We start from the raw sequence: 19,403 nt of genomic DNA, 5'->3' as shown, positions 1-19,403 counted from the left end.
ATCAAATCACCGTGCTTTGATAGAAGACACTGAAAATTCCCCGATACGTACTGATCGGCACAAAGGATGCTGAAACAGAAGGAGTCCTGCACTGACAGAGCAGAGGTGTCTTTTTCTATCCAAGAAGCTCCAAGCCTTCATCATCTGATGGCATCAAAGGGCCAGGCACACATCTGGCTGCCCCTTTCATCTGTGACATTTGTTCACCTTGCTGTATTTTGAGATCCGCAGGTTTATTACTTAATTATGAAAAGATCATAAAAGGAAGAGCTAGATTGATGCACTGAATTTCTAAGCTAGCTCTAAAGGAGAGCCTCGTGCCAGCCTCTTGAATTCGACTGGTATTAGTAAAAAGCATTTTCTGGCTTTAAAGCTAGCAACCATTAGCTCTTCTAAGGAAATAAAACGTTAAGGAGAAGTGAATCAAAAGACTCGGATTGATATTGCTGAAGAACGGGAGGTGTCTGGGAAACATCTACAGGTTTGAGGCAAAGAGTTGTATTGAATTCTTTTCCAATTTCTGCAGTCATTAAATGTTTATTGTATGCCTGTAGCCCTAATTTCATTTCACAGCTAGGAATCCTTGAGCTCATCATGTTTCATCATTAATTAATCCATATTCATTTTGTATTTAATCACTGATGTAACTCCACCTAGGGCTGTTACCTTTAAGTGAGGTAGAAATCTGGGACAGCTCCAGGTAACTAAGGCTCACCGAGATACTGGCCCACGTTACCAGCAAAACACTGGTCTCGCTCTGTTGCATTGCTTGACTCATCATGGAAACCACCCAGTCTCACCACTGCAAGAACGTGCCAAGGTAACTACTACACAGCAACAGAAACTTAGAGCAAAACAAGCACTGCAGCAGCAAGTCACTGTCACTTTAGGGAAAAAACATGGATATACTGACATAGGGCCCTGTGAAAGCATATACAGCTATTCCCCTCCCTCCAAAATACCCAATTATGGTACTTTTGATATAGGACGCTATATATCTAATCATAAACGATCTACTGCCATTAATAGGATCACACAGTGTGAATGTGGGGTATCAGACAGTGATCTCCTGGTCCAAACTCAGGCAATGCACTTTTTTTTGGAGAAAAGTCCATAAAGAGCAACTGAGCTGTTAATCCAAGACACCACAATTAGAAAACTGATGCTTTTTCAAAATCATCCCCTGGATGAAGAACATCTTGCCCCTCCATGCATCCATCCTTGCTGGGATTCATTCACATTTGAAGGGCAAATGAAGGAGCACTAGACTATTAACTCTGCCTCCTTTTTCCAGAAGCTATAAACATGTTACTCCTCTTTTCCAGAAGTTTCTGCTCCATCAGGGCACAGGCACACAAGCAGCTGAGTGGTCAAAACCCTCTCACGTGGAAGGGACTTTCTAGTAAGAGAAGAATTCCGTACTCTCAGGTATCTCCCACCCAACTCAGGAGATTGTCGCCTGCCGCTGATCCTCCTTCTCCAGCTCATTTCATTTGGTCACAGCACACCAGGGGAGGCAAAGCCCTCAACGAGAGGGAAAGAGTGAGGAGTGAGTGGCCAGACAGTTGTTACAGGAGAGGAAAGAACCTCTTAAAACAGTAAAAAAAGGTAAATTGATCATGTATTTAAAAAGTAATCCATATGTTGGTTAATGTATCATAGCCTTAAATTCAAAGCCCTTACTCTGCGACTTCTGTTGGTTTAAAAATCAAAGTGTTTTGTAAAATCCTACAAAATTATCCCTTCTTCCTCTACCTCAAGCACTTTCTTGCTTTTAATTTCTGGCAGGATGCATTGCAAGGGAGCCTGGCCCCACGTGGTCACAGCTACCGGAGGGCTCAGCCCAAGCAGTGACAACTCTGGGAACTACACCCCCAGGCTGGTGGACCCAAGGTCTCTGGCCAAAGGGTTCTCCATCACCTTGGGGTTACAGTTTTCCCCTCTCCACTGCTCCAGAAGACAAAGTATAGTTAAGTTTATGGGGAAAGGTATCCTGCACAGAAGTTACAAGCACATATTGTACGAAATAAAAATTTACACTGGGCTTGTCATAATTAGCTAGACAAATATATTTCCTCAAACACTGACTGCAATCTTGCACTGTGTGTATTTAACATTTTTAAAAAAATATTAAATTCTTTGTTACACAACCTCATTTATTATTTTAGGGCTTGAATGGCTACATGGTTAGCTTAAAACCCAAACAGTTCATAAACCACCATAATGTGATCACTTGCCACTGCTACCTGTTAAGTTATACAGGCTGCATCAGGAGCCTTAAGAGTCTTCAATATGGCCATCCAAGGATAAAAATTAAAACTCTTAATTATACAGAATGGTATTTGCTGTATTTTTAAAGGGATCACACTTGGAAAATGTGAATTTAAGTAAAGCAAGTTCTGAGAGGAGAGTGATCTCTACAGTAACTTTAGCTATAAGAAAATTTCAGATTTTCTTAAAAGTGACAACACTGATTACAGACCAATTACAAAACTGCAAGCAAAAAGATCAGAGGATAATTAAGATGTCTAATTACTTCCACAGACATAAGGAGAATACAAAACTGAGGAAATAAGTGCAAAGTAAAACAGCCTAAGCAGTTAGGTTATTAGCATTTTAGCTTATGAATGAACCAATTTCACAGACCACTGATAATTTTCAAGCAGTTCTGGAAAAACGTTGTTTCGTGATAGTACTCACCGTTTTCAGAAGTCTGGGTTCTACTGTAAGCAAAATTAACACAGCCAGAGATCCTCAAGATATCACAGGCGAGCACCTAACCATTCATCTGCTGCCATCGTGCCCCAGTCTCACTCTTAGGCCTGACCCAGCGTTGCTCGGGTGCTCTGATTCATTTAGAGTTTTCCCATGAAGAAATAACCTTGGGCATCAGCCTGCTTCTTTTCTTGCCCGACTGGATTAACATTGAGGAACCTGCAGATGACGATACAGGTATTGCACTGCAAAATGACAAAACAAGTTACACACACCCACAAAACTGCCAGATTGCCAACTTTGCCAGGAGTCCACACCGATGAATCACGCCTGCGTGGTTCGTACCCTTCCTCCTGGTGGAGGAGGTATCTTCTGCTCTTCTGTATTTAACAGATCTAGACTTTAAAGACCAAAAAAAAAATTCATGATCAAAACCTGGTCAAGTTAATGCATTACTCTTCATAAATCAAAGATGACCCTATTGACAGTATCTTGTGCAGCTAAAAAGCTCAATGAGCAAGAAATAATATTTTCTTTACTGGCTGCACCCATGGTAAGGGGTGACAGTTGTCTGATCTTGTGCCATGTTCAGTGTTGGCTCTCTTAGTATTGGCCCAACTTCATTCCTCCTTTTCTGAGGATTTCCAAAAGCCAGTAATTTACATCAAGTAGTTTATCATAACAGAAGAGCAATTCCTAATGCTCTTTCTACTCACAGGGCTGCTTTGGAAGAACTCTGGTCACTCATTTTTTCTACAGTCCTGCAACACGTTTGTCATGAGCTTATATGTTTCCTGAAGTAATGTCGTTTTGCCTGCTACCACAACTTCAGTCAGTCCTCAGCCACAAGGTAGGTCTCCAGATTTAGCCTAAAGGTGGGTATTATTTACTGTTCTGTATTGATATAGACAGCCTTGCATCTCACATCAAGCAGGAATTAAGCCAAGCACAATTAGACATAGCCAACACAACCCACCTGGGAAGGTTAAATGACTTGCTCTTGATACAGTACCGGATAGAGATGAATTAAAAGGTGGCACCTTAACAATCTTTTAAGTCAGAAAAGGGCCAAAGACCAGATCATGTCAGGGTATGGACACCTGTTTTAAAAGGCTTCTTCCCCTAGGCACTTGGGGTTGTGCTTCTACACTCCCCCCAGCCCCTGCTATGATGGCAAGACTGAATACAACCTCAATTCTCAAACACCTCCTCAACCTAAGCAATAGTACTCTGAAGGACACAAAGGCTGGCATACTTCAGCAGACGCATACACATGCTTCTCCCAGAAGGAAGAGGTGCGATCTGTGCTTCCTAGGGCTTAGAAAGATATTGAAACTATGACTTCCACAAGCAAGGAGGGTACTCCAAACCCTGAACCAGCAGCATCAGTCTCACGCTTTACAAGCTGGTCAAGGCTGTTTGCATTCTTCACGCTGGGAGGTATGTGCCTAGGCACCCAAAAGGGAGTGGTTTGTCTTTTCAGCTCTTGCAAAATCCAATTACACAAGATATATGAGCAGCTGCTTTGACACTGCTCTGAGAAAGCAAACAATCAGGAACATCTCAGAGAACTTTAATAGCAGCCAAAAGTAAGGCAGCTGTGAAAACCTGTTTTTACCATTTCCTCTGGAAAGAGTTAACAGACTTCTGCTAATTTATGACTTTAATGAATACAAGGCATTTATTTAAAAGTTCAACAGATACTTTGCTACACAACTCAAAAATCAAACCTTGCAATACATTACAGGTTTTCATCAGAAACTTCATTCCTCTGAAGCAACATTAATGAAAAATGTTATCTTCACGGTGATTGTTTAAATAAATTTAAACAAACAAAATAAGTAGACCTGTACTTTTTTTAAAATCATACCTTGTATGCAAACAAAAGCTTTTTAGAGAATGTTGTGAAGATTGAAAAGAAATCTTGCAGTTTAAAAATGCCCTTCTGTTGTTCTGTTCTTCATTTGCCTTTTCCCTCATCCATACCGCTTTTAAACATGCCACAGTCAGTCTTCAGTTCTTCACTGTATATTTAAGAAGTGACTCAAACATGCATTTATCCATGTTACTGAGTGGCAATAGGGATCTTAAAAGGCTCTGAAGATGCACAGTGAGGTCAGTTCAATATGGACTAACAGAAAAAAAAAAGGGAACGAAGAGATACTGAGGAGTTAAGATTCCCAGTTACACTTGCAAAGAAAAACAGTAAGCTTTCCAGTCGTTTGGATCCTAAGCCATTCTGACAATCAGGAACCAGAGCATCCCAATAAGTAAGCTAAAATCTGAAAGTCTCAAAGGGGAACTATATAAGTAACAATACACTTTGCTCCCACCCCCCGAACTCCTCCTGCAAAGAATTTAATGGCATACGAAACATTCCTGAACAAAACTAAGCAGACATTTCAACAGGTCTTTAAACTTATTTTATTTGCTGAGTTTGGATAGCATGCATCATTTTACAGCACCGGTAAACAAGTCAGTGAAGCATACTGCTTTTAGGAACTTGTACTGTGGAATGTCTTCAAAACCATTACTCTCCCCCCCTCCACTCTAGTACATAACACTAGCTGAAAACAAGACAGACATATATCAGGGCAACTTCCTTATGGCTAAAAATACTCATAGCAGCGACTTTTAAAGGAGGGTTTTATTAAATCAAGTCATTGCACTTGGGTCATTTATTGCTGTAGCGAACAAAGGCCATTAAATAGCGAACACCTTTCATTTGTGTTTTAACTGATTGTCTTGTTCCGTTTGTCTGCTACAAGCTTACCTGCAGACACAATTTCTGTAGAGTAATCCATTCCAAGATTTGTTTCATGCTCTACTCACAGTAAAGAGCTTGTGTAACAAACCTGGCTATTCCATTAGGCTCAATTCTTGCTTTTCATCATCTGACTTAGAGGTATGAATTCTAAGTAAGAGTTTAGTGTCTGACATGAAGCATTACTGCTGCACATTATTCCTCAATATAAAGATCTGGCTCAAGTCTTCATTTGCGATGCATCTAGGCAACTAAAAGTTAAAAGCATTAATATTGAATCAGCTTATTAGCAATGTGACTAGCAAATATTACCTAATACTTGCATAGTATATTAATCAAATTTTATGAACAATTTAAATCAGCAACTGACAAACATCCTCCAATTGACTGTTTGATGTTTGTATTTTATGATGCATCAACTGTGGAAAAAGTATACTCCCGAGAAGTAACACTTCCATGTCACTTGGTCAAGTGACATACTAAATAATTACTGTATCTATGACTATTCCCATGAATAGAAACTTAATTACTTATCTTATGGTGAAGTTGCCAAACTACGTGGTATGTTTTTGTCATTTAAATTTTAGTAGACCAAAAGGAGATAAGGTGATTACTAACAGAAGTAATGCATTTGATTGGCTTTCTAAAGCTGTATGTTTTTTAATTCTTTAATCAAATGAACACAGCAACAAATATCATTGTCTCCCATCACTTTGCATATTATTTGTGTATTATTCTGGTGCACTGTGTTGAGCTCAGGGGTTAAAGATAATGGCAATCCACAAGATTTCAACTGTTTTCCGTAAAACGTGAAAGATGCTGTCTTGGAAACCAGCACAATGCTGTCAAAGCAACTGTTTGAATCACGCATTAAAATACAAAGTTGTTATTAAATTTAGAGGTACACAATATACTGATAAAGTTTATGGCATAAATATATAAATATTGAGACCTTTTGAGAGTATCAAAGTTCCAAAGGGATTTATTTGGAGACATAAACAAAACCTGGCTATCGTAAAAACAGATCAAGATGCATATTTAACCACTAGAAAGACTGATGACTTCAGTTTAGATACACAGAAGCACAGGCATTGTGACTTAAGGTTTACTGTTTCATGCTGTAATATTTTAGGCACAACAGGTTGAGTTAAGACTGGATTCTAGTCTTGTTCCTGTATTTCTTGCATTTTGTGGTTTTAAAAGTTAATTTTGTCATAACTTCATGATTCAGTCCTAAATCCCTTTTTAATCCCATAGTGCAAGTGACAAAATGTTCTGCTAAACTACCCAGATTAGATCATTCATTCTTACCACAATGCATAGGAGTTTCACCTGCTTCATTGCATTAACAAATTCCTATCTCATTACTCAACTTATAAACAGCATATTATTAATATTTTCACTGCAGACAGGCACAACAGCATAACCCTGGGTAAGACTGCCAAAATTATACAAATATCATATATTCCCTTTTGCGTGTAGGGGAAAAGTAGTGACTACAATTACAATGCAGTTATTCCATCCCTCCCAATAAACTATTTTACAGATTAGTTGTAAAGATAAATCACCCTATTTATAGTATAGATCTCTTTAAAAATTAAGCTACAGGTATTCAATAAAAATCTATTAAGAATTCCCTCTCCTTTCTATACAGATTCAGTAGTATTTTCAAGCAAACCAAAAAATAAGGTCTGCAATTCCAGCACAGTAAGAAATAAGGCCTCTTTTATATTGGCAAAAAAATTACACCATTATTCTTTTTTGTTTTCTTATCTCTCTGAATAAAAGACTATATTCCTTTTTTTATTATATTTTTTCCTTTAAGACTGTAGAACACCAGCATCCATTATTATGAAATGAGAGTCAGTTCTCCTTGTGTTCAGCTTTGAATTCCTGGCGAGTTAAAAAACATTGAGTCCATAGCTGTTTCATGTAGACATCACTGCTTTCTTCAATTTTTCTATTTCAAGCTGGAAAATGGACATTTTGAAAGGAAAAAGTCAGTATTAAAGCAGCAATAATCTAAAGTCTTCAGAGCTTTCATCAAAATTATAACCTTTACATTTCAAAGACACTGAAGTAAATAAAATTGTAAGACAGAAGCATTTCACAAGAATTTAAAATCATTAAAAATTTCCCTATAGTTCTGGTACATCTTATTGGAGGAATTCACTCTGAATAAAGCAATCAGAGCTGGGTTGTGGAATCACTTGACATGTCCCTGCGTAATGCTGCATCATCACCTCAGACTAACTTCCTAAAGCAGCCTTCATGCAAAATACCGTGCCATGATTAATTTGTATTTCTTCAAATGGATTTAGAGGATACATGGAAGTTACCTCCTCTTCATCCCCAGTGCGTATTTAAGGCAATTTCATTGATCACTTTAAAGATGCATTAACAAGAGGACTCACCAGAAGTTCAAGTTTTGAAAGTAGCTTTGTAGTCAGTAAGTTCTATTTCACAAATAAAATGCCCTTTTGTACCAGACTGAAATAATTTTCTACAATGAGCTCATCCTATTAACTACTTAATGGCATCATATTGTAATGCAGGTAGCCTTCTTCATCAATAAATTGAGAGGAGTGATGTTCATTCACAAGGAAATTTTTCAGATGCATTCTGTTCTTTCAGCAAATTATCCACTTAATATTTAAACAGTTCATCAAAAATTTAGGAAAGTTTACTTTTGTCCTGTTTTTCTTTTGATTACATAAAGTAAATTTGTCCTTCAAGTCTTAGAAAAGCAAAGTATTAATCTTCTCTTGGAACACGCCCAGTTGGACATATTTCTAACAAAAAGCAGAATCCAGCAATACTAAACTGAACTCACATCCCAACACCCATACATATTTTTAAAATAGTTTTCCAGATAAAGAAAGCTGAACTAAGATGAACTGTAAATCTTCTATACACATCAAACTACCTTGTTAGGCATTCATTCAACTACAGTAACACAGCAACAAAAAAAAAAAAAAAAGATTGAAAAAGGTTGAGCAGGTTCGTTAAGACTTTCCCGTGGCATCAAATTCCAGAACATTGCCTACATACTTCTGAACTTTATCCCCTCAAATTGCTAATATTACCTCCAGATTACTTCGCAACAGCTTCTCTTCTTCCAAATCCCTCCTTAGTTTTTCCAGTTCTCTCCTAATAGTAGTTAGGATATCAGAAATACAAGTTAGGTGAAAAAAATTTCACATTACTGAGAACAGAAAGCACAGGCCTTGTTAAAATTTTAGATGAGGAATTCACATAACTGTCTGATGCGACATCTTATAAATAAAACTTACATATAAGTACATGCCCACCAGTGAACTGGTACTCAAAACTGGTGGACCACAAGCTTCCACCAACTCTCAACACTTCTTACCTATTACTATGCACTTATCCCTAACTTATAATCACAATTTCAAGTACAGTATTTAAAAATTTGTACTGTTATTTTACTTGGAAAGTTGAATTTAAACCAAAATAACCTGGCAACTTCTTCCTAGAGAATAGAAATTCTTTAGAATAGAAAGTTCCTAAAACATGTTTTATTTCATAACCATGTTCAGGCAAGAAAGTGCTAAGAATTATTGTCAAGTTGCTGAAGAACTAGTTCATTAACCTCCAGAAGTCATAATTTACTAGTTTGCTTTGGAGACCAACTGATCCTGATGCTTTATAACCTCTCAAGAGGTCACTTTAAAAGTCAGTTTGGTTAGCACTAGTCATCGTTTAAATAGTACCAAAATAAATGTCTGTGCTGTAAAACTAAAGAGAAAAGGTAAATTTCCCGCAGATTGGTCTTTACTATGTTTACTCAAACACCAATTACATTTTTCTTCTGCATCATTCTCCAAATACAACCCTACCCACATGCACACAGATGACGGAGCCACCATGATCACCAATTTGAAAAGCTCAGTAATATCTTTCCCTACTATCAGTCATGTCAATACTGCAGTTACTTGTGTACAGTGTTACACAAGACTAGCATATGTACTTATGTTAAATACCACAAAAGTTATCTACTTTTCCTTACAGTGAAAGTACTAACTGTTTAAGGAATATTTTCAAAAAGCTGTAATGAATGCAGGAGCACAAAGTAGGAAGGAAAAACGTGTACAAATTCCTAAAATACTGTGACATCAAATTTATATGTATTTAGGACATATAATTGGATCAACTTCTAAAGAAAGAAGTTCTGAATTAATATTAACATATTCATATAGAATAGCTTTTTATTTTTAAGTTTGGCATTAAAGACATTTGGAAGATGTCTATATATCCCTTTGCAGATGAGAAGGAAAATATTTACCCATGTTCTTTCTTCAGTGCATCTACTAAACCCATCAAATCATTAATCTGAGTCCTGAGCTCTTCCACAGAAATTTTTTCATCATCCGTTTCTCCTTTAAATTGGATGTCTCCAGGAAAAAAGTTGAGTATAACAGAACTGGGTCTCTGAGATGAAGATGGAATTGATGGACTGAATGCAGATGGCTGAAAAAATAAATCAGCAGAAAGCTAAGAAATGAAATCTTTATGAACTGACCACTTACAGCATACAGGTTGTACTGGTATGGGAGCTACATGTGCACAAATTTCCTTAATTTTCTATCCAAAAGGTAAAAAACAATGTCCAGTTCAAATGGACTTCCGTAGTATATGAGATAGTTATTTTATTAAGCATTTCCCTGACATTCCTGTAGTCACTAAAAAAAAGTATTCACACTGAAGTTCTCCACACTTTAAAAAACCCGTGATTTAATGGAGCCCATTAGTTCATTATAAACAATCTTTTGTGCACCCTTCTGATCTGCTCCATCGTTCTGTCTGTCAGGAGACTAAAGGCTGAGCAGACACGAAGCTTATTTGGGAAATACCACCATAGTTTTATGCCATCTGATACAATAGTTCTCATCAGAACTGATGGACTTTATACTAAAGTATAAATGAACTTTATACTAAAATTTCTGCTATGAACTTTATAATAAATTACATGGCTGACTTGCATTTAAATACAATCATTTGCATTTAGATGGTTGCATCAATCTAAACTGGAAATACGAGCAAGTTGAACAGAACACCTAGTGCCTGGTACTTCTCTAGCTCCTTATTATCATACCTTTTTTGTTTCAACTGGCTTTGGTTTGGCACTTTCTTCTTCTTTCTGCACCTTCAAATTTTTTTCTGGACTCACATTTTGACTTGCCTGGTAAACCATTCATAAAAAATGAAAAGATTTTCAGAATTAAAAAAAAAAAAAAAGGGAGTAAATCAAGAAAGAACTGTCACGTTTCTAAAGATGCAATAGTAAAAAGAAAAAACAAGTAACCAAACTTTAATTGCTAGACTACCATAGTTTTCTTTCCCTGCCAGTCAGAACTTTCCTTCCCTGCAATACTCATTCAGCTGAATTTAAATCAAACATAGGAATCTTGGGCAGGATTTTCAAGCATCTCTGCAGTACTTAACAAGTCCTTGATGCTTTTGGGAGCCTGTAGGTGCTTCCATAAAACACAAACATTAACAGGCAGTAACTGTACAGAGTAACTGGCATGACTGAACTATACAACTTCTGATGATATAATTTGATTTCAAGGACTCTGCACCACCTGGTTCTCATGGTCTGACAATCTCTCCCGCATTACAGCAACATTAAATTACAAATTTGTTGTGGCCAAAGACTATATATTGTTAGGCTTGTACGGCACTAAAGACACTTCCATCAACAGTGATGCTAGAAGAGCTAAGTACTTATTGCAGTAATACCCCACAGAACACAAAACTCCTTCAGCTGCGACGCAGCCGTGTTGTTTCTCTTACGTACGCTTCCCCCCCCTGGAAATGGATATTCCTGTAGACAAAGCCTATAGGAGCTGAACCTCTGCGGCATTTTGCATTTCGCTCTCAGGTACATGGTTCATAAGACTGCTTCCCAGTTGAACCCTGTTTCCTGGGAAGTTAGTTCTTAGTTCACTACTAGGAAAACACACCCGATATACTCACAGGACTACTGTTATTGAAACGTGAAGGCAGCCTCCTACCAGGCATCTTGGGTCGGTTTGCAGTAGGGTGCGATAGATTATCTGAGGTAGCTATTACATCATCAAAGCTTAACAGATCTAGAAAAAGATGAAAACACAGATCACCATCAAGACCAGAAGGTTTTGCTACATTCTTTATCTCCTTTTTCCTTAAGACACACACAAAAAAAAAAACCCAAACAAAAACAAACAAAAAACCCACAAAACCCAGAATTTATCAGAATTATTATTTCAAAGATTTTCAGCATATACAACTCATGACCATATGAAACAACTACATGACTTTGGCATATCTGGGAAACCACATTATCCCCCTTGAAAAAAGTTAAGAGTTAATTTAACTAGCATTTAAATTCAAGTTCTCAACAGAAGAAGTGCTGTAGTAACACGGCAGCATAAAACAAACCTTAGAAGTATCTGGGAAAAAATATATTTATGACTCTTTTTTTTGAGAGGTGCCATATTCGACTATTTAAGACACCATATTTTCTTGTCGCTAAACTTGCATGAAAAGCATGAAAATCCAAGTTTAGTGACTAAGACAAAAATAAAAGCAACATGGTAAAGTACATGTCCACAGGCTGGTGAAAGGAAGTTAACACAACATTAACTGCAAATATTTCTGGGCAGGGTAGTTTTTTCCTGTGCAGTACTTTGTCTAAAGACAATACACGACTTCATAAAGTCTGTAATAAAACACTTAAAAACTCCATTCTCATACTTTATTAAATCACACAGATCTCTCTGCTCCTTAGTCTCTTTATGCTCATAGCTCTAGGTAAACTCTCTCTTAGATCAGTAGAAATTCTTTACATCCTATGGGAAGAGAAACATTAGGAAAAAAAAAACTATTAATAGGAAGAACAGAACATATCTAATCTAATAACATCAGTAGTTCACCTAGTTAACAACTCTATTTCTCAACCGTTTCTCCACAAAAATAATAATAATACTTACCTGCCAACAGATGTGCAATGAGATAATTTTTTTATTTAAGCATCCACATAAGATTATGGATATTATGTATGTTTTTACAACACAAATTCATTAGACTTACTCTAGAGACTCTAAATGTTTGAACTAAAATGCCACACAGCATTTACTATGGGCACCAAAAGCAACATTCAAGGTTTGGGGGTTGGGGTTTTTTTTGGGGCGGGAGGAAGGGTCAGAGGGGGGGTGTTGGGTTTTTTTTTTGGCAACCTCTGATTTTTACAGGACATTATGATTTATCAAACAGAAGCTATGATACTTCTTCCCCTATTTTCTCATTCATTTTGAAGCTATAGCAAGAGGTCAGATAAGAAAAAAAGTCCTAAGAACACTGAGCCAGACCATTCATACCACTTCAGTGTTTGGATGACTTAAAATCATCTGATTAATCCAAGTTTTACTCACGCATTGTCAGAGCTCATTTATACCTGTAGGAACTAAGTTTTCCGCTGAATGTTTTAACTCATTGTAATGTCTTCTACTCTGCATTACTATCCTTGAAGTCCTTAAAATATTCATATCTTTCGGACATCCCTGAATGTATCTATCCACTTCATCATCTGTTGCCTTGTTGAAATATGAGCTTTTCTAACACTGTTACCAATCAGTTTTGCTGCTTTTTAATTTTATTAAAGAGAACGTAAAGCCAGTCTTTTGTAAACATGTAATCATATTTGCCATTTAAAAAAGCAGGGAAGAAAAACAAAGAAGGAAGAAACAGAATAGTGATGAATGGCAAGCGGCTGATGGAAAAGAGGATGAGGGAGAAATAAGTAACTATGAAGGTATTTCTGTTATAGTCTGTGCCAATAAAATATTTAACTTATTAGAAGTCAAGCAACAGTGACCAAGGGGTTTTTCTTCCTGTTCTTTACTCAATTGTCAGTAATCCCAGAGCACTAACCCATGCCAAAACGTAAATCGGGATTTATGTTAGTTAGACATTATTAAAAAGGTAACAAGAAGGCAGGAAAAAAATAAATATGCCCTTTCCCCCCATCTCAGTAATTTTTGCCTTTAAATTATCCTCCTTTTTGTCATTCTGCAGAAATGACAAATCATTTGGCAGTAAATTTAAATAAGAATTTATTTGCTATTATGGTTGTAATGCCAGCCCTGTCTCCATGAACAAAGTAAACATCAGGCATTTTAAGAACATTAAGAACATATTAAGAGTAATGTGTACTGAAAAAACCCACAGTATTTGACAAGGCTTGAAGATGAAGACTGCTAGTCTTGAATTGTATATGATTTAAATATAGATGGTGGGATGACACTAAAACTAGGTTGTGTTTTTTTTTTCCCCTATTTGCAAGAGCTTCTAAAGGAAATCGCTACACCTGAGACAATTGCTCAGCATTAGAATATTACCAGCACATTACAGTCAGAGGGAATTCTGACTGTACTTGCATTTTCCTTTTTACCTTTGCATTTTGTTGCTTTGGTATAGGGAAGAAATTAAACACAGGCTGGTTGGGATTTGGGTTTGTGGTTTTGGTGGTGGTGGTTTTGTTTGTTTGTTTGTTCTGTTGTGGGTTTGGGGGTTTTGTTTGTTTGCTTTTCTTTTTAAACAGCATTCTTAATTATCTTCGGAGAAAGCTTGGCCCCATTAAAACCAATAGAGATACCAGTGAAACCCACTGAAAGTTCACAATTTACACCCATTTCAATCAATAAAGTGATTTATCAATCAACTTTCTTACAGACAGCCTGTGAGTAATCGTAAAGGGAATCCCATCATAGTGCCAAATGAGACATACCATACATCTGGGGATAATTTGAGTCAAAAAATTATTTTAAAGCTGAGCGAAAGCAGCTTTCTTTATAGAAAGATGAGCTAATTTAAGCAGTTACTTAGGACAGACTATTAGAAACGTCTCTTCTGCAAGCTTAACATGGATCCACACATTACAGAACCGCTAGGAGCTTTTACAGATACAATTAGGTGAGAGGTTTTGTTAAGATCTGTGAACACTTCAAATGTATTCATACCAGTTTGTTTTAAAAAGCCTTCACAAAAAGAAGCAAAGCTGAAGGGGTGTCCAAAGAAATTATGGTTCCAACATCTCATGTGGCTGGGGTTTAAAAAACCATGATAGAAGTGAAATGTAACCAATATTTTAGAAGACATGACCTCACATTAATCTGCAGAGCAAGAGAAGATGGCAGTCCTTTTTACTATTATTCATCTTGCTGAGATTGCACCCCAAAAATTTAGGGGACAAATATAAGCTTCAGAATATTTAAATTTGCAGTTGAGCAATAGTAAGGTATTTGCTACAATTAAGCATGTGCCTAATACGTGACTTTCACAAATACTATTTTACGAGATTCATAATACTAAACATGTAACTATGAAGTCTTTGCCTAATTTGTGCTACAGAAATATAAAGCCATTCAACCTAAATACACTAGAAGTCTTATAGATGTTGAACACGTTTCACTATAAACACTATGGCTTATCAATAGCCGGACTGTGAATTGAGGTTTTTGTGGTGGTTTTTTTTTTTTATTTTTTTTCTTTTTTTTACCTCTACAAGTTCTTAATTGAAAAGTATACTTAAAGTAACTTCTTGTTTAACAGCTAAGGAAAACAGGCATTCAAAGAAACAAAAAAGCATTTTAAACTGAAACCCAAAAATTTTAGCATCAATAACTGCAACTGAAAATTACGCTTATGACGTTAAGAAGAGCCTATGTGTATGGCATAAAGCATTTGGATTTCCTTATAGATTGTTATCTTACCAAAATGGAGAAGGGTAGGGTAATTTCCTGACACGTAAGAAGGGAAACATGGCAAACAGGATAGGAAACAAAATCTGGAAAGAAAAGTCAAGGAGAGGAATGTCTAGAAAAAGATTCTGAACAAAAAAATTATTTTACAAAGCAGGAAAAAAGAAACATTTGTAGAAGAAACAGAATCCCTTTACATGTTCAGCATGCTAGTATTACAGCTTTAGTCTTTTACAGTACTTTAATTCTAACCGAACAGAGAAACATTTATGCAATTTTTTAAATAAAGATCTAAGAGGAGGTATTTCAACATGATCAATGTTTCCGAATGTTTTTGAGTATTTGTCCTTATCTAATGGCTGGGGGCCTAATTTTGGTCTGGGTTGGGTTGTTTTTTCCTACACATACAGAATATTTACAGCTTTTCCTTACGCTAAACTGAAAGTGGCTGAACCCACACCACATTTCATGGCCAAACTAAGTTGCAAAAAGATTAACCCATACTTAAAGAAATTGGTTTTCTAAAAATTCATTCACTTCAGGATCTCAAGCTAAAGGGGGAAAAGGGGAAGGAAGAAAAAAAAAAAAGACCCTGGTAACAGAGTTGCCAACCCTAGCCATGCATTTTTCCCCATGTTTTAGTATCTAATCTAGTTCTTGTAAGATTAAAGCTTTATATAAGGACCCAACATCTTTGAGTTTTATATAGCATTAGCTGCTGCAGGGAGTATTATGTCTTTAACAGTAGAATGCATACAGAGACATAAAGCATGAGATTCATTATATTTTACTGGCAGGAGTTTGAACTAGACCCCTTTCACAAAGGCAGTAAAACTACAAGTTACTTATGCAGACAGTTTTAAACGAGGGCAATTTTACACAACAGAGGACTTTTGAAACTTTCCTCAAATAGCAGCTCCTTGACACTGCCAGTGCTGCATCCCCACAGGGACTGCCTGAGCCTCCTTTGCTTGCTTTGCACCAAACGAGGACCACTGAACAGACCTCAGCCACTCCCGCCCCCTGCCCCACCTAGGTATTAAAATCTTGAATTTCTCTGTGAGCCTGTAAAGTCTTATGTCATCAAATAGGAACCCATAGATTTTTTTTTTTTAAATCTGTATTAAATTAGTTTTTATATATATCTATATAAAAGTGTATATATATATATATATGAATAACTAATATCAGAGCTACTATGTTGGCACTCTGGTTATTAAAGATGTCAAGCTAATCGCACCTAAAGAAAAAGTTCCATCTGTTTTCATGGGGAGTTTTTTCCTGGGGATAAATGATACTATGCTATACAGTAACACACCTAGAATAATCCTAGACATCTGAGTAGAAGGACAGGCTTACATTTTCAAGGCTAGGTTGTGCATCGCTCTTTCATCTCTCAGCTTACTTTGGCCTGAAAGTGGTTCTTCTGTACCCTCACTCAAACTCATCTTTAAATAGAGGCAACAGTAAAACTGGCTATTCAAAACCTTTAAAACAAGGCATATCACAGCATATGCATAGATTTACTGGGGAATAAAAGAAAGAACTTATAAATACTTTAGGGTATTTATAAGTAACACTGATAGTATTTGTTAATATATCCAGAATATTTTAATATCTACTGAAGTCCAGCTTTTTGTGGTTCAGAAAAATATAACTTCTGTATTAAAAACATACATGAACTAACCTTTCCTCATACAAAGCATTTAAGCTTAGAAGCACATTTTAAAATGTCTAATGGAAAAAATCAGGAGTCCTCCTTTCTATTCATAAACTGCTTCAGTTTTTTAATGCGTCATTTTTATCTTGCAGATGAATTTATTACACTTCAGGATCAACTATTCTACAACCTGAATATCATAATTGGCCTTAAAAAACAAACAAACAAACAAGTTATACTACAATTTCAAAAATTCTTATAACTAAAACCTCTTGGGATGAAAGGTTGCATTTGAGATATTCAAGCCAAACACTGCAGGTACAATCCACTAAAGCTTTTTCTGCAGTGGTTAGTCATACAATAAAAATATGCCCACAGCAAATGATCCCTGCCTAAGAGGCACATAGAGGACTGCAATCAGTTACGCTGTCAAGTAAAGGGCAAAATGTAACTATATAATAGCTCAGAGAGCCTGATCATCAATGTGGGTGCTTTAACCAGTATCAAGGTTTTTACTGGACAAATTTAGATCTAAAGGGATGCCAGGATTGGCTCAAGGTGCATTAAGCAAAGCCACAGGCATGAAATTCAAATGTACAATATAGCATGCTGGCCCAAATTTAAGGTATGAAAAGTCATAATCTAGAATAGCTATGAACTTAATCACAGAAGGCTGAAGATAATGGTATTACTAAAAATATGCAAGTTAGCTAGAAAAGCAAAAATTATCTGAAATGCAAGAGCAGAACAAACAGAACCAGTCAGTAAGAAAAACAATTTCATAAAAATGCAAGATAAAAGTGAGAGCAACAAAACATGCTTTCAAATTAGAAGAACAAACCATTACCTGTGTTCCTCCCTTCCTATCATCTATTACAACACTGAGCTCATCAACTACCTCCAAATAGCCTACTGACATCTGTTCATTGCTTGTTGACTCTTACCTTCAGCTACCTACAGCAGTTCTAAAAAAACAGGCTTTCTACTGAACAGGCATGATTGCACTCTGGGGCATTTTGAGTAAATTACTTAAAAAGCTTATTCTAGCCTTGTAAAATACTGCAATCCAAACAGAAAGACCGAAAAGAACTTTTTGTTCGTTTCTTACCTGATTCTTTAGAGATCTTTACCACAAGTGAATCTACCTCTACTGATTTTGGTCTAAGTGGTAATGGTTCAGAGTCTAACTTTGGTTTTGCTACTGGCTCAACTTCAGATTTTGGTCGAAGAGAAACAACTTCTCCGTTAGATCTGTAGTAAGAAAAAAACGAAGACGACATACCTAGTCAAGAGATTAAATAGTTTACAACTGAAACATACCAAGAATTAGAAGTAAATGGAAAAATTTCAGTGCATTTTATCATTTTCTAAAGCCTTGCTTAAAAATCAAGTCTTTTGGAGAGCAATTCTATTCCTATAATTCTTCTGTTCCAGCTCTTGCAGAGTTGTCAAACACGTACAATCCCTTTGTGAAAATAATCCCAAACTTTTACTACATGGCACATTTTGGCACTTTAAATCTAAAATATTACACTTCAGTGAAACAGAAATCAAGAGAGCTGAATAGCACCTTCAGTAATATCTCCTGAAATATTCAGGAAAATACTCAGACTCCTTGACATCAAAATCTTCCTGTAAAGACAAAAGCTGCCAAGAACAAGTCATTTCAAAGTACTTTGTATATATGGCTTTTATTCTACCATGTATTCTTTGCATGTCTAGTCACATCATCCAGGGGCAAAAAAAAACAACAAACAAACAAACCAATCAACGAAACAAAACAAACAAACAAACCAACAACAAAAAAGAACAGATGACATTTTCCTTTACAGTTCTTGCCATCATTTATGCCACAGCATAAAAATAAAGTATATAAATGGACTAGTTGTCAGCTTCAATGTGTCCCTGTCATTAACGCATCTCCCAAATCCTTAATTTGGAAGTATTACTGCAGTAGATAAAGAGATAGCAGCCTTATCTTCCTAGAGCAATGTTAAACTTTCAGACATTTAAACAAATTTAAATACCCCTAAGATTTGAAGTTTTCATTATTAAAGGACCACAGTTTACAACAGACCTCTATTTAACTGCACGTGTATCCCTTTATATCCATAATTATTTTCTAAAATGGGGGAGGGGAACATGACTTGTGGGTTTTTTTAAAAAAAAAAAAAAAATCTTTTCTTGGGAAACACTCCAGAATACCAAGTGACATAACACAATTACATAATGAAAACCTAAACAGAAGTGGCAGTGGTCTAACTCTTCAGTCAGGCATCCAACGTTCCCAGGGCTGTGCAGGGTGGGATCAGAGGCAGCTCTGCCTAGATTGAACTCTGTTGGAGTCAACTGTCCAAAGTGTGTGCCTCACCCACGCTCCCTTTCCCCACTGCCCTCTCTCCTCACTGTTTTCTCCCTTTAGATATTCTTCCTTTTGGTTCAGCTATGGAGGACCTGCTGTAAAAAAAGATAAACCTTGACAAATGCTTGCTGCCACCCT

General features: G+C 36.5%; 1 protein-coding gene across 1 annotated transcript in view; it reads right to left on the bottom strand.

The window, feature by feature from the left end:
* Positions 1 to 5,121: 5,121 nt before the first annotated feature.
* Positions 5,122 to 19,403, bottom strand: part of CD2AP (CD2 associated protein) — an 87,173-nt gene continuing 72,891 nt past the window's right edge. The window contains exons 13-18 of the mRNA XM_075144931.1: positions 18,012 to 18,154; positions 11,480 to 11,595; positions 10,596 to 10,682; positions 9,786 to 9,970; positions 8,566 to 8,629; positions 5,122 to 7,449 (exon numbers count right to left, since the gene is read on the bottom strand). Of these exons, the coding sequence (XP_075001032.1) occupies positions 7,408 to 7,449; positions 8,566 to 8,629; positions 9,786 to 9,970; positions 10,596 to 10,682; positions 11,480 to 11,595; positions 18,012 to 18,154 (637 nt within the window). The 3' untranslated portion in view covers positions 5,122 to 7,407. The remainder of the gene's footprint in view (positions 7,450 to 8,565; positions 8,630 to 9,785; positions 9,971 to 10,595; positions 10,683 to 11,479; positions 11,596 to 18,011; positions 18,155 to 19,403) is intronic.

Source organism: Calonectris borealis, chromosome 3, assembly GCF_964195595.1.
Source record: "Calonectris borealis chromosome 3, bCalBor7.hap1.2, whole genome shotgun sequence".
In the NCBI taxonomy this organism is placed as follows: Eukaryota; Metazoa; Chordata; class Aves; order Procellariiformes; family Procellariidae; genus Calonectris; species Calonectris borealis.
Note: the sequence above shows the minus strand (reverse complement) of the source record. Positions and strands in the feature narration are given on the sequence as shown.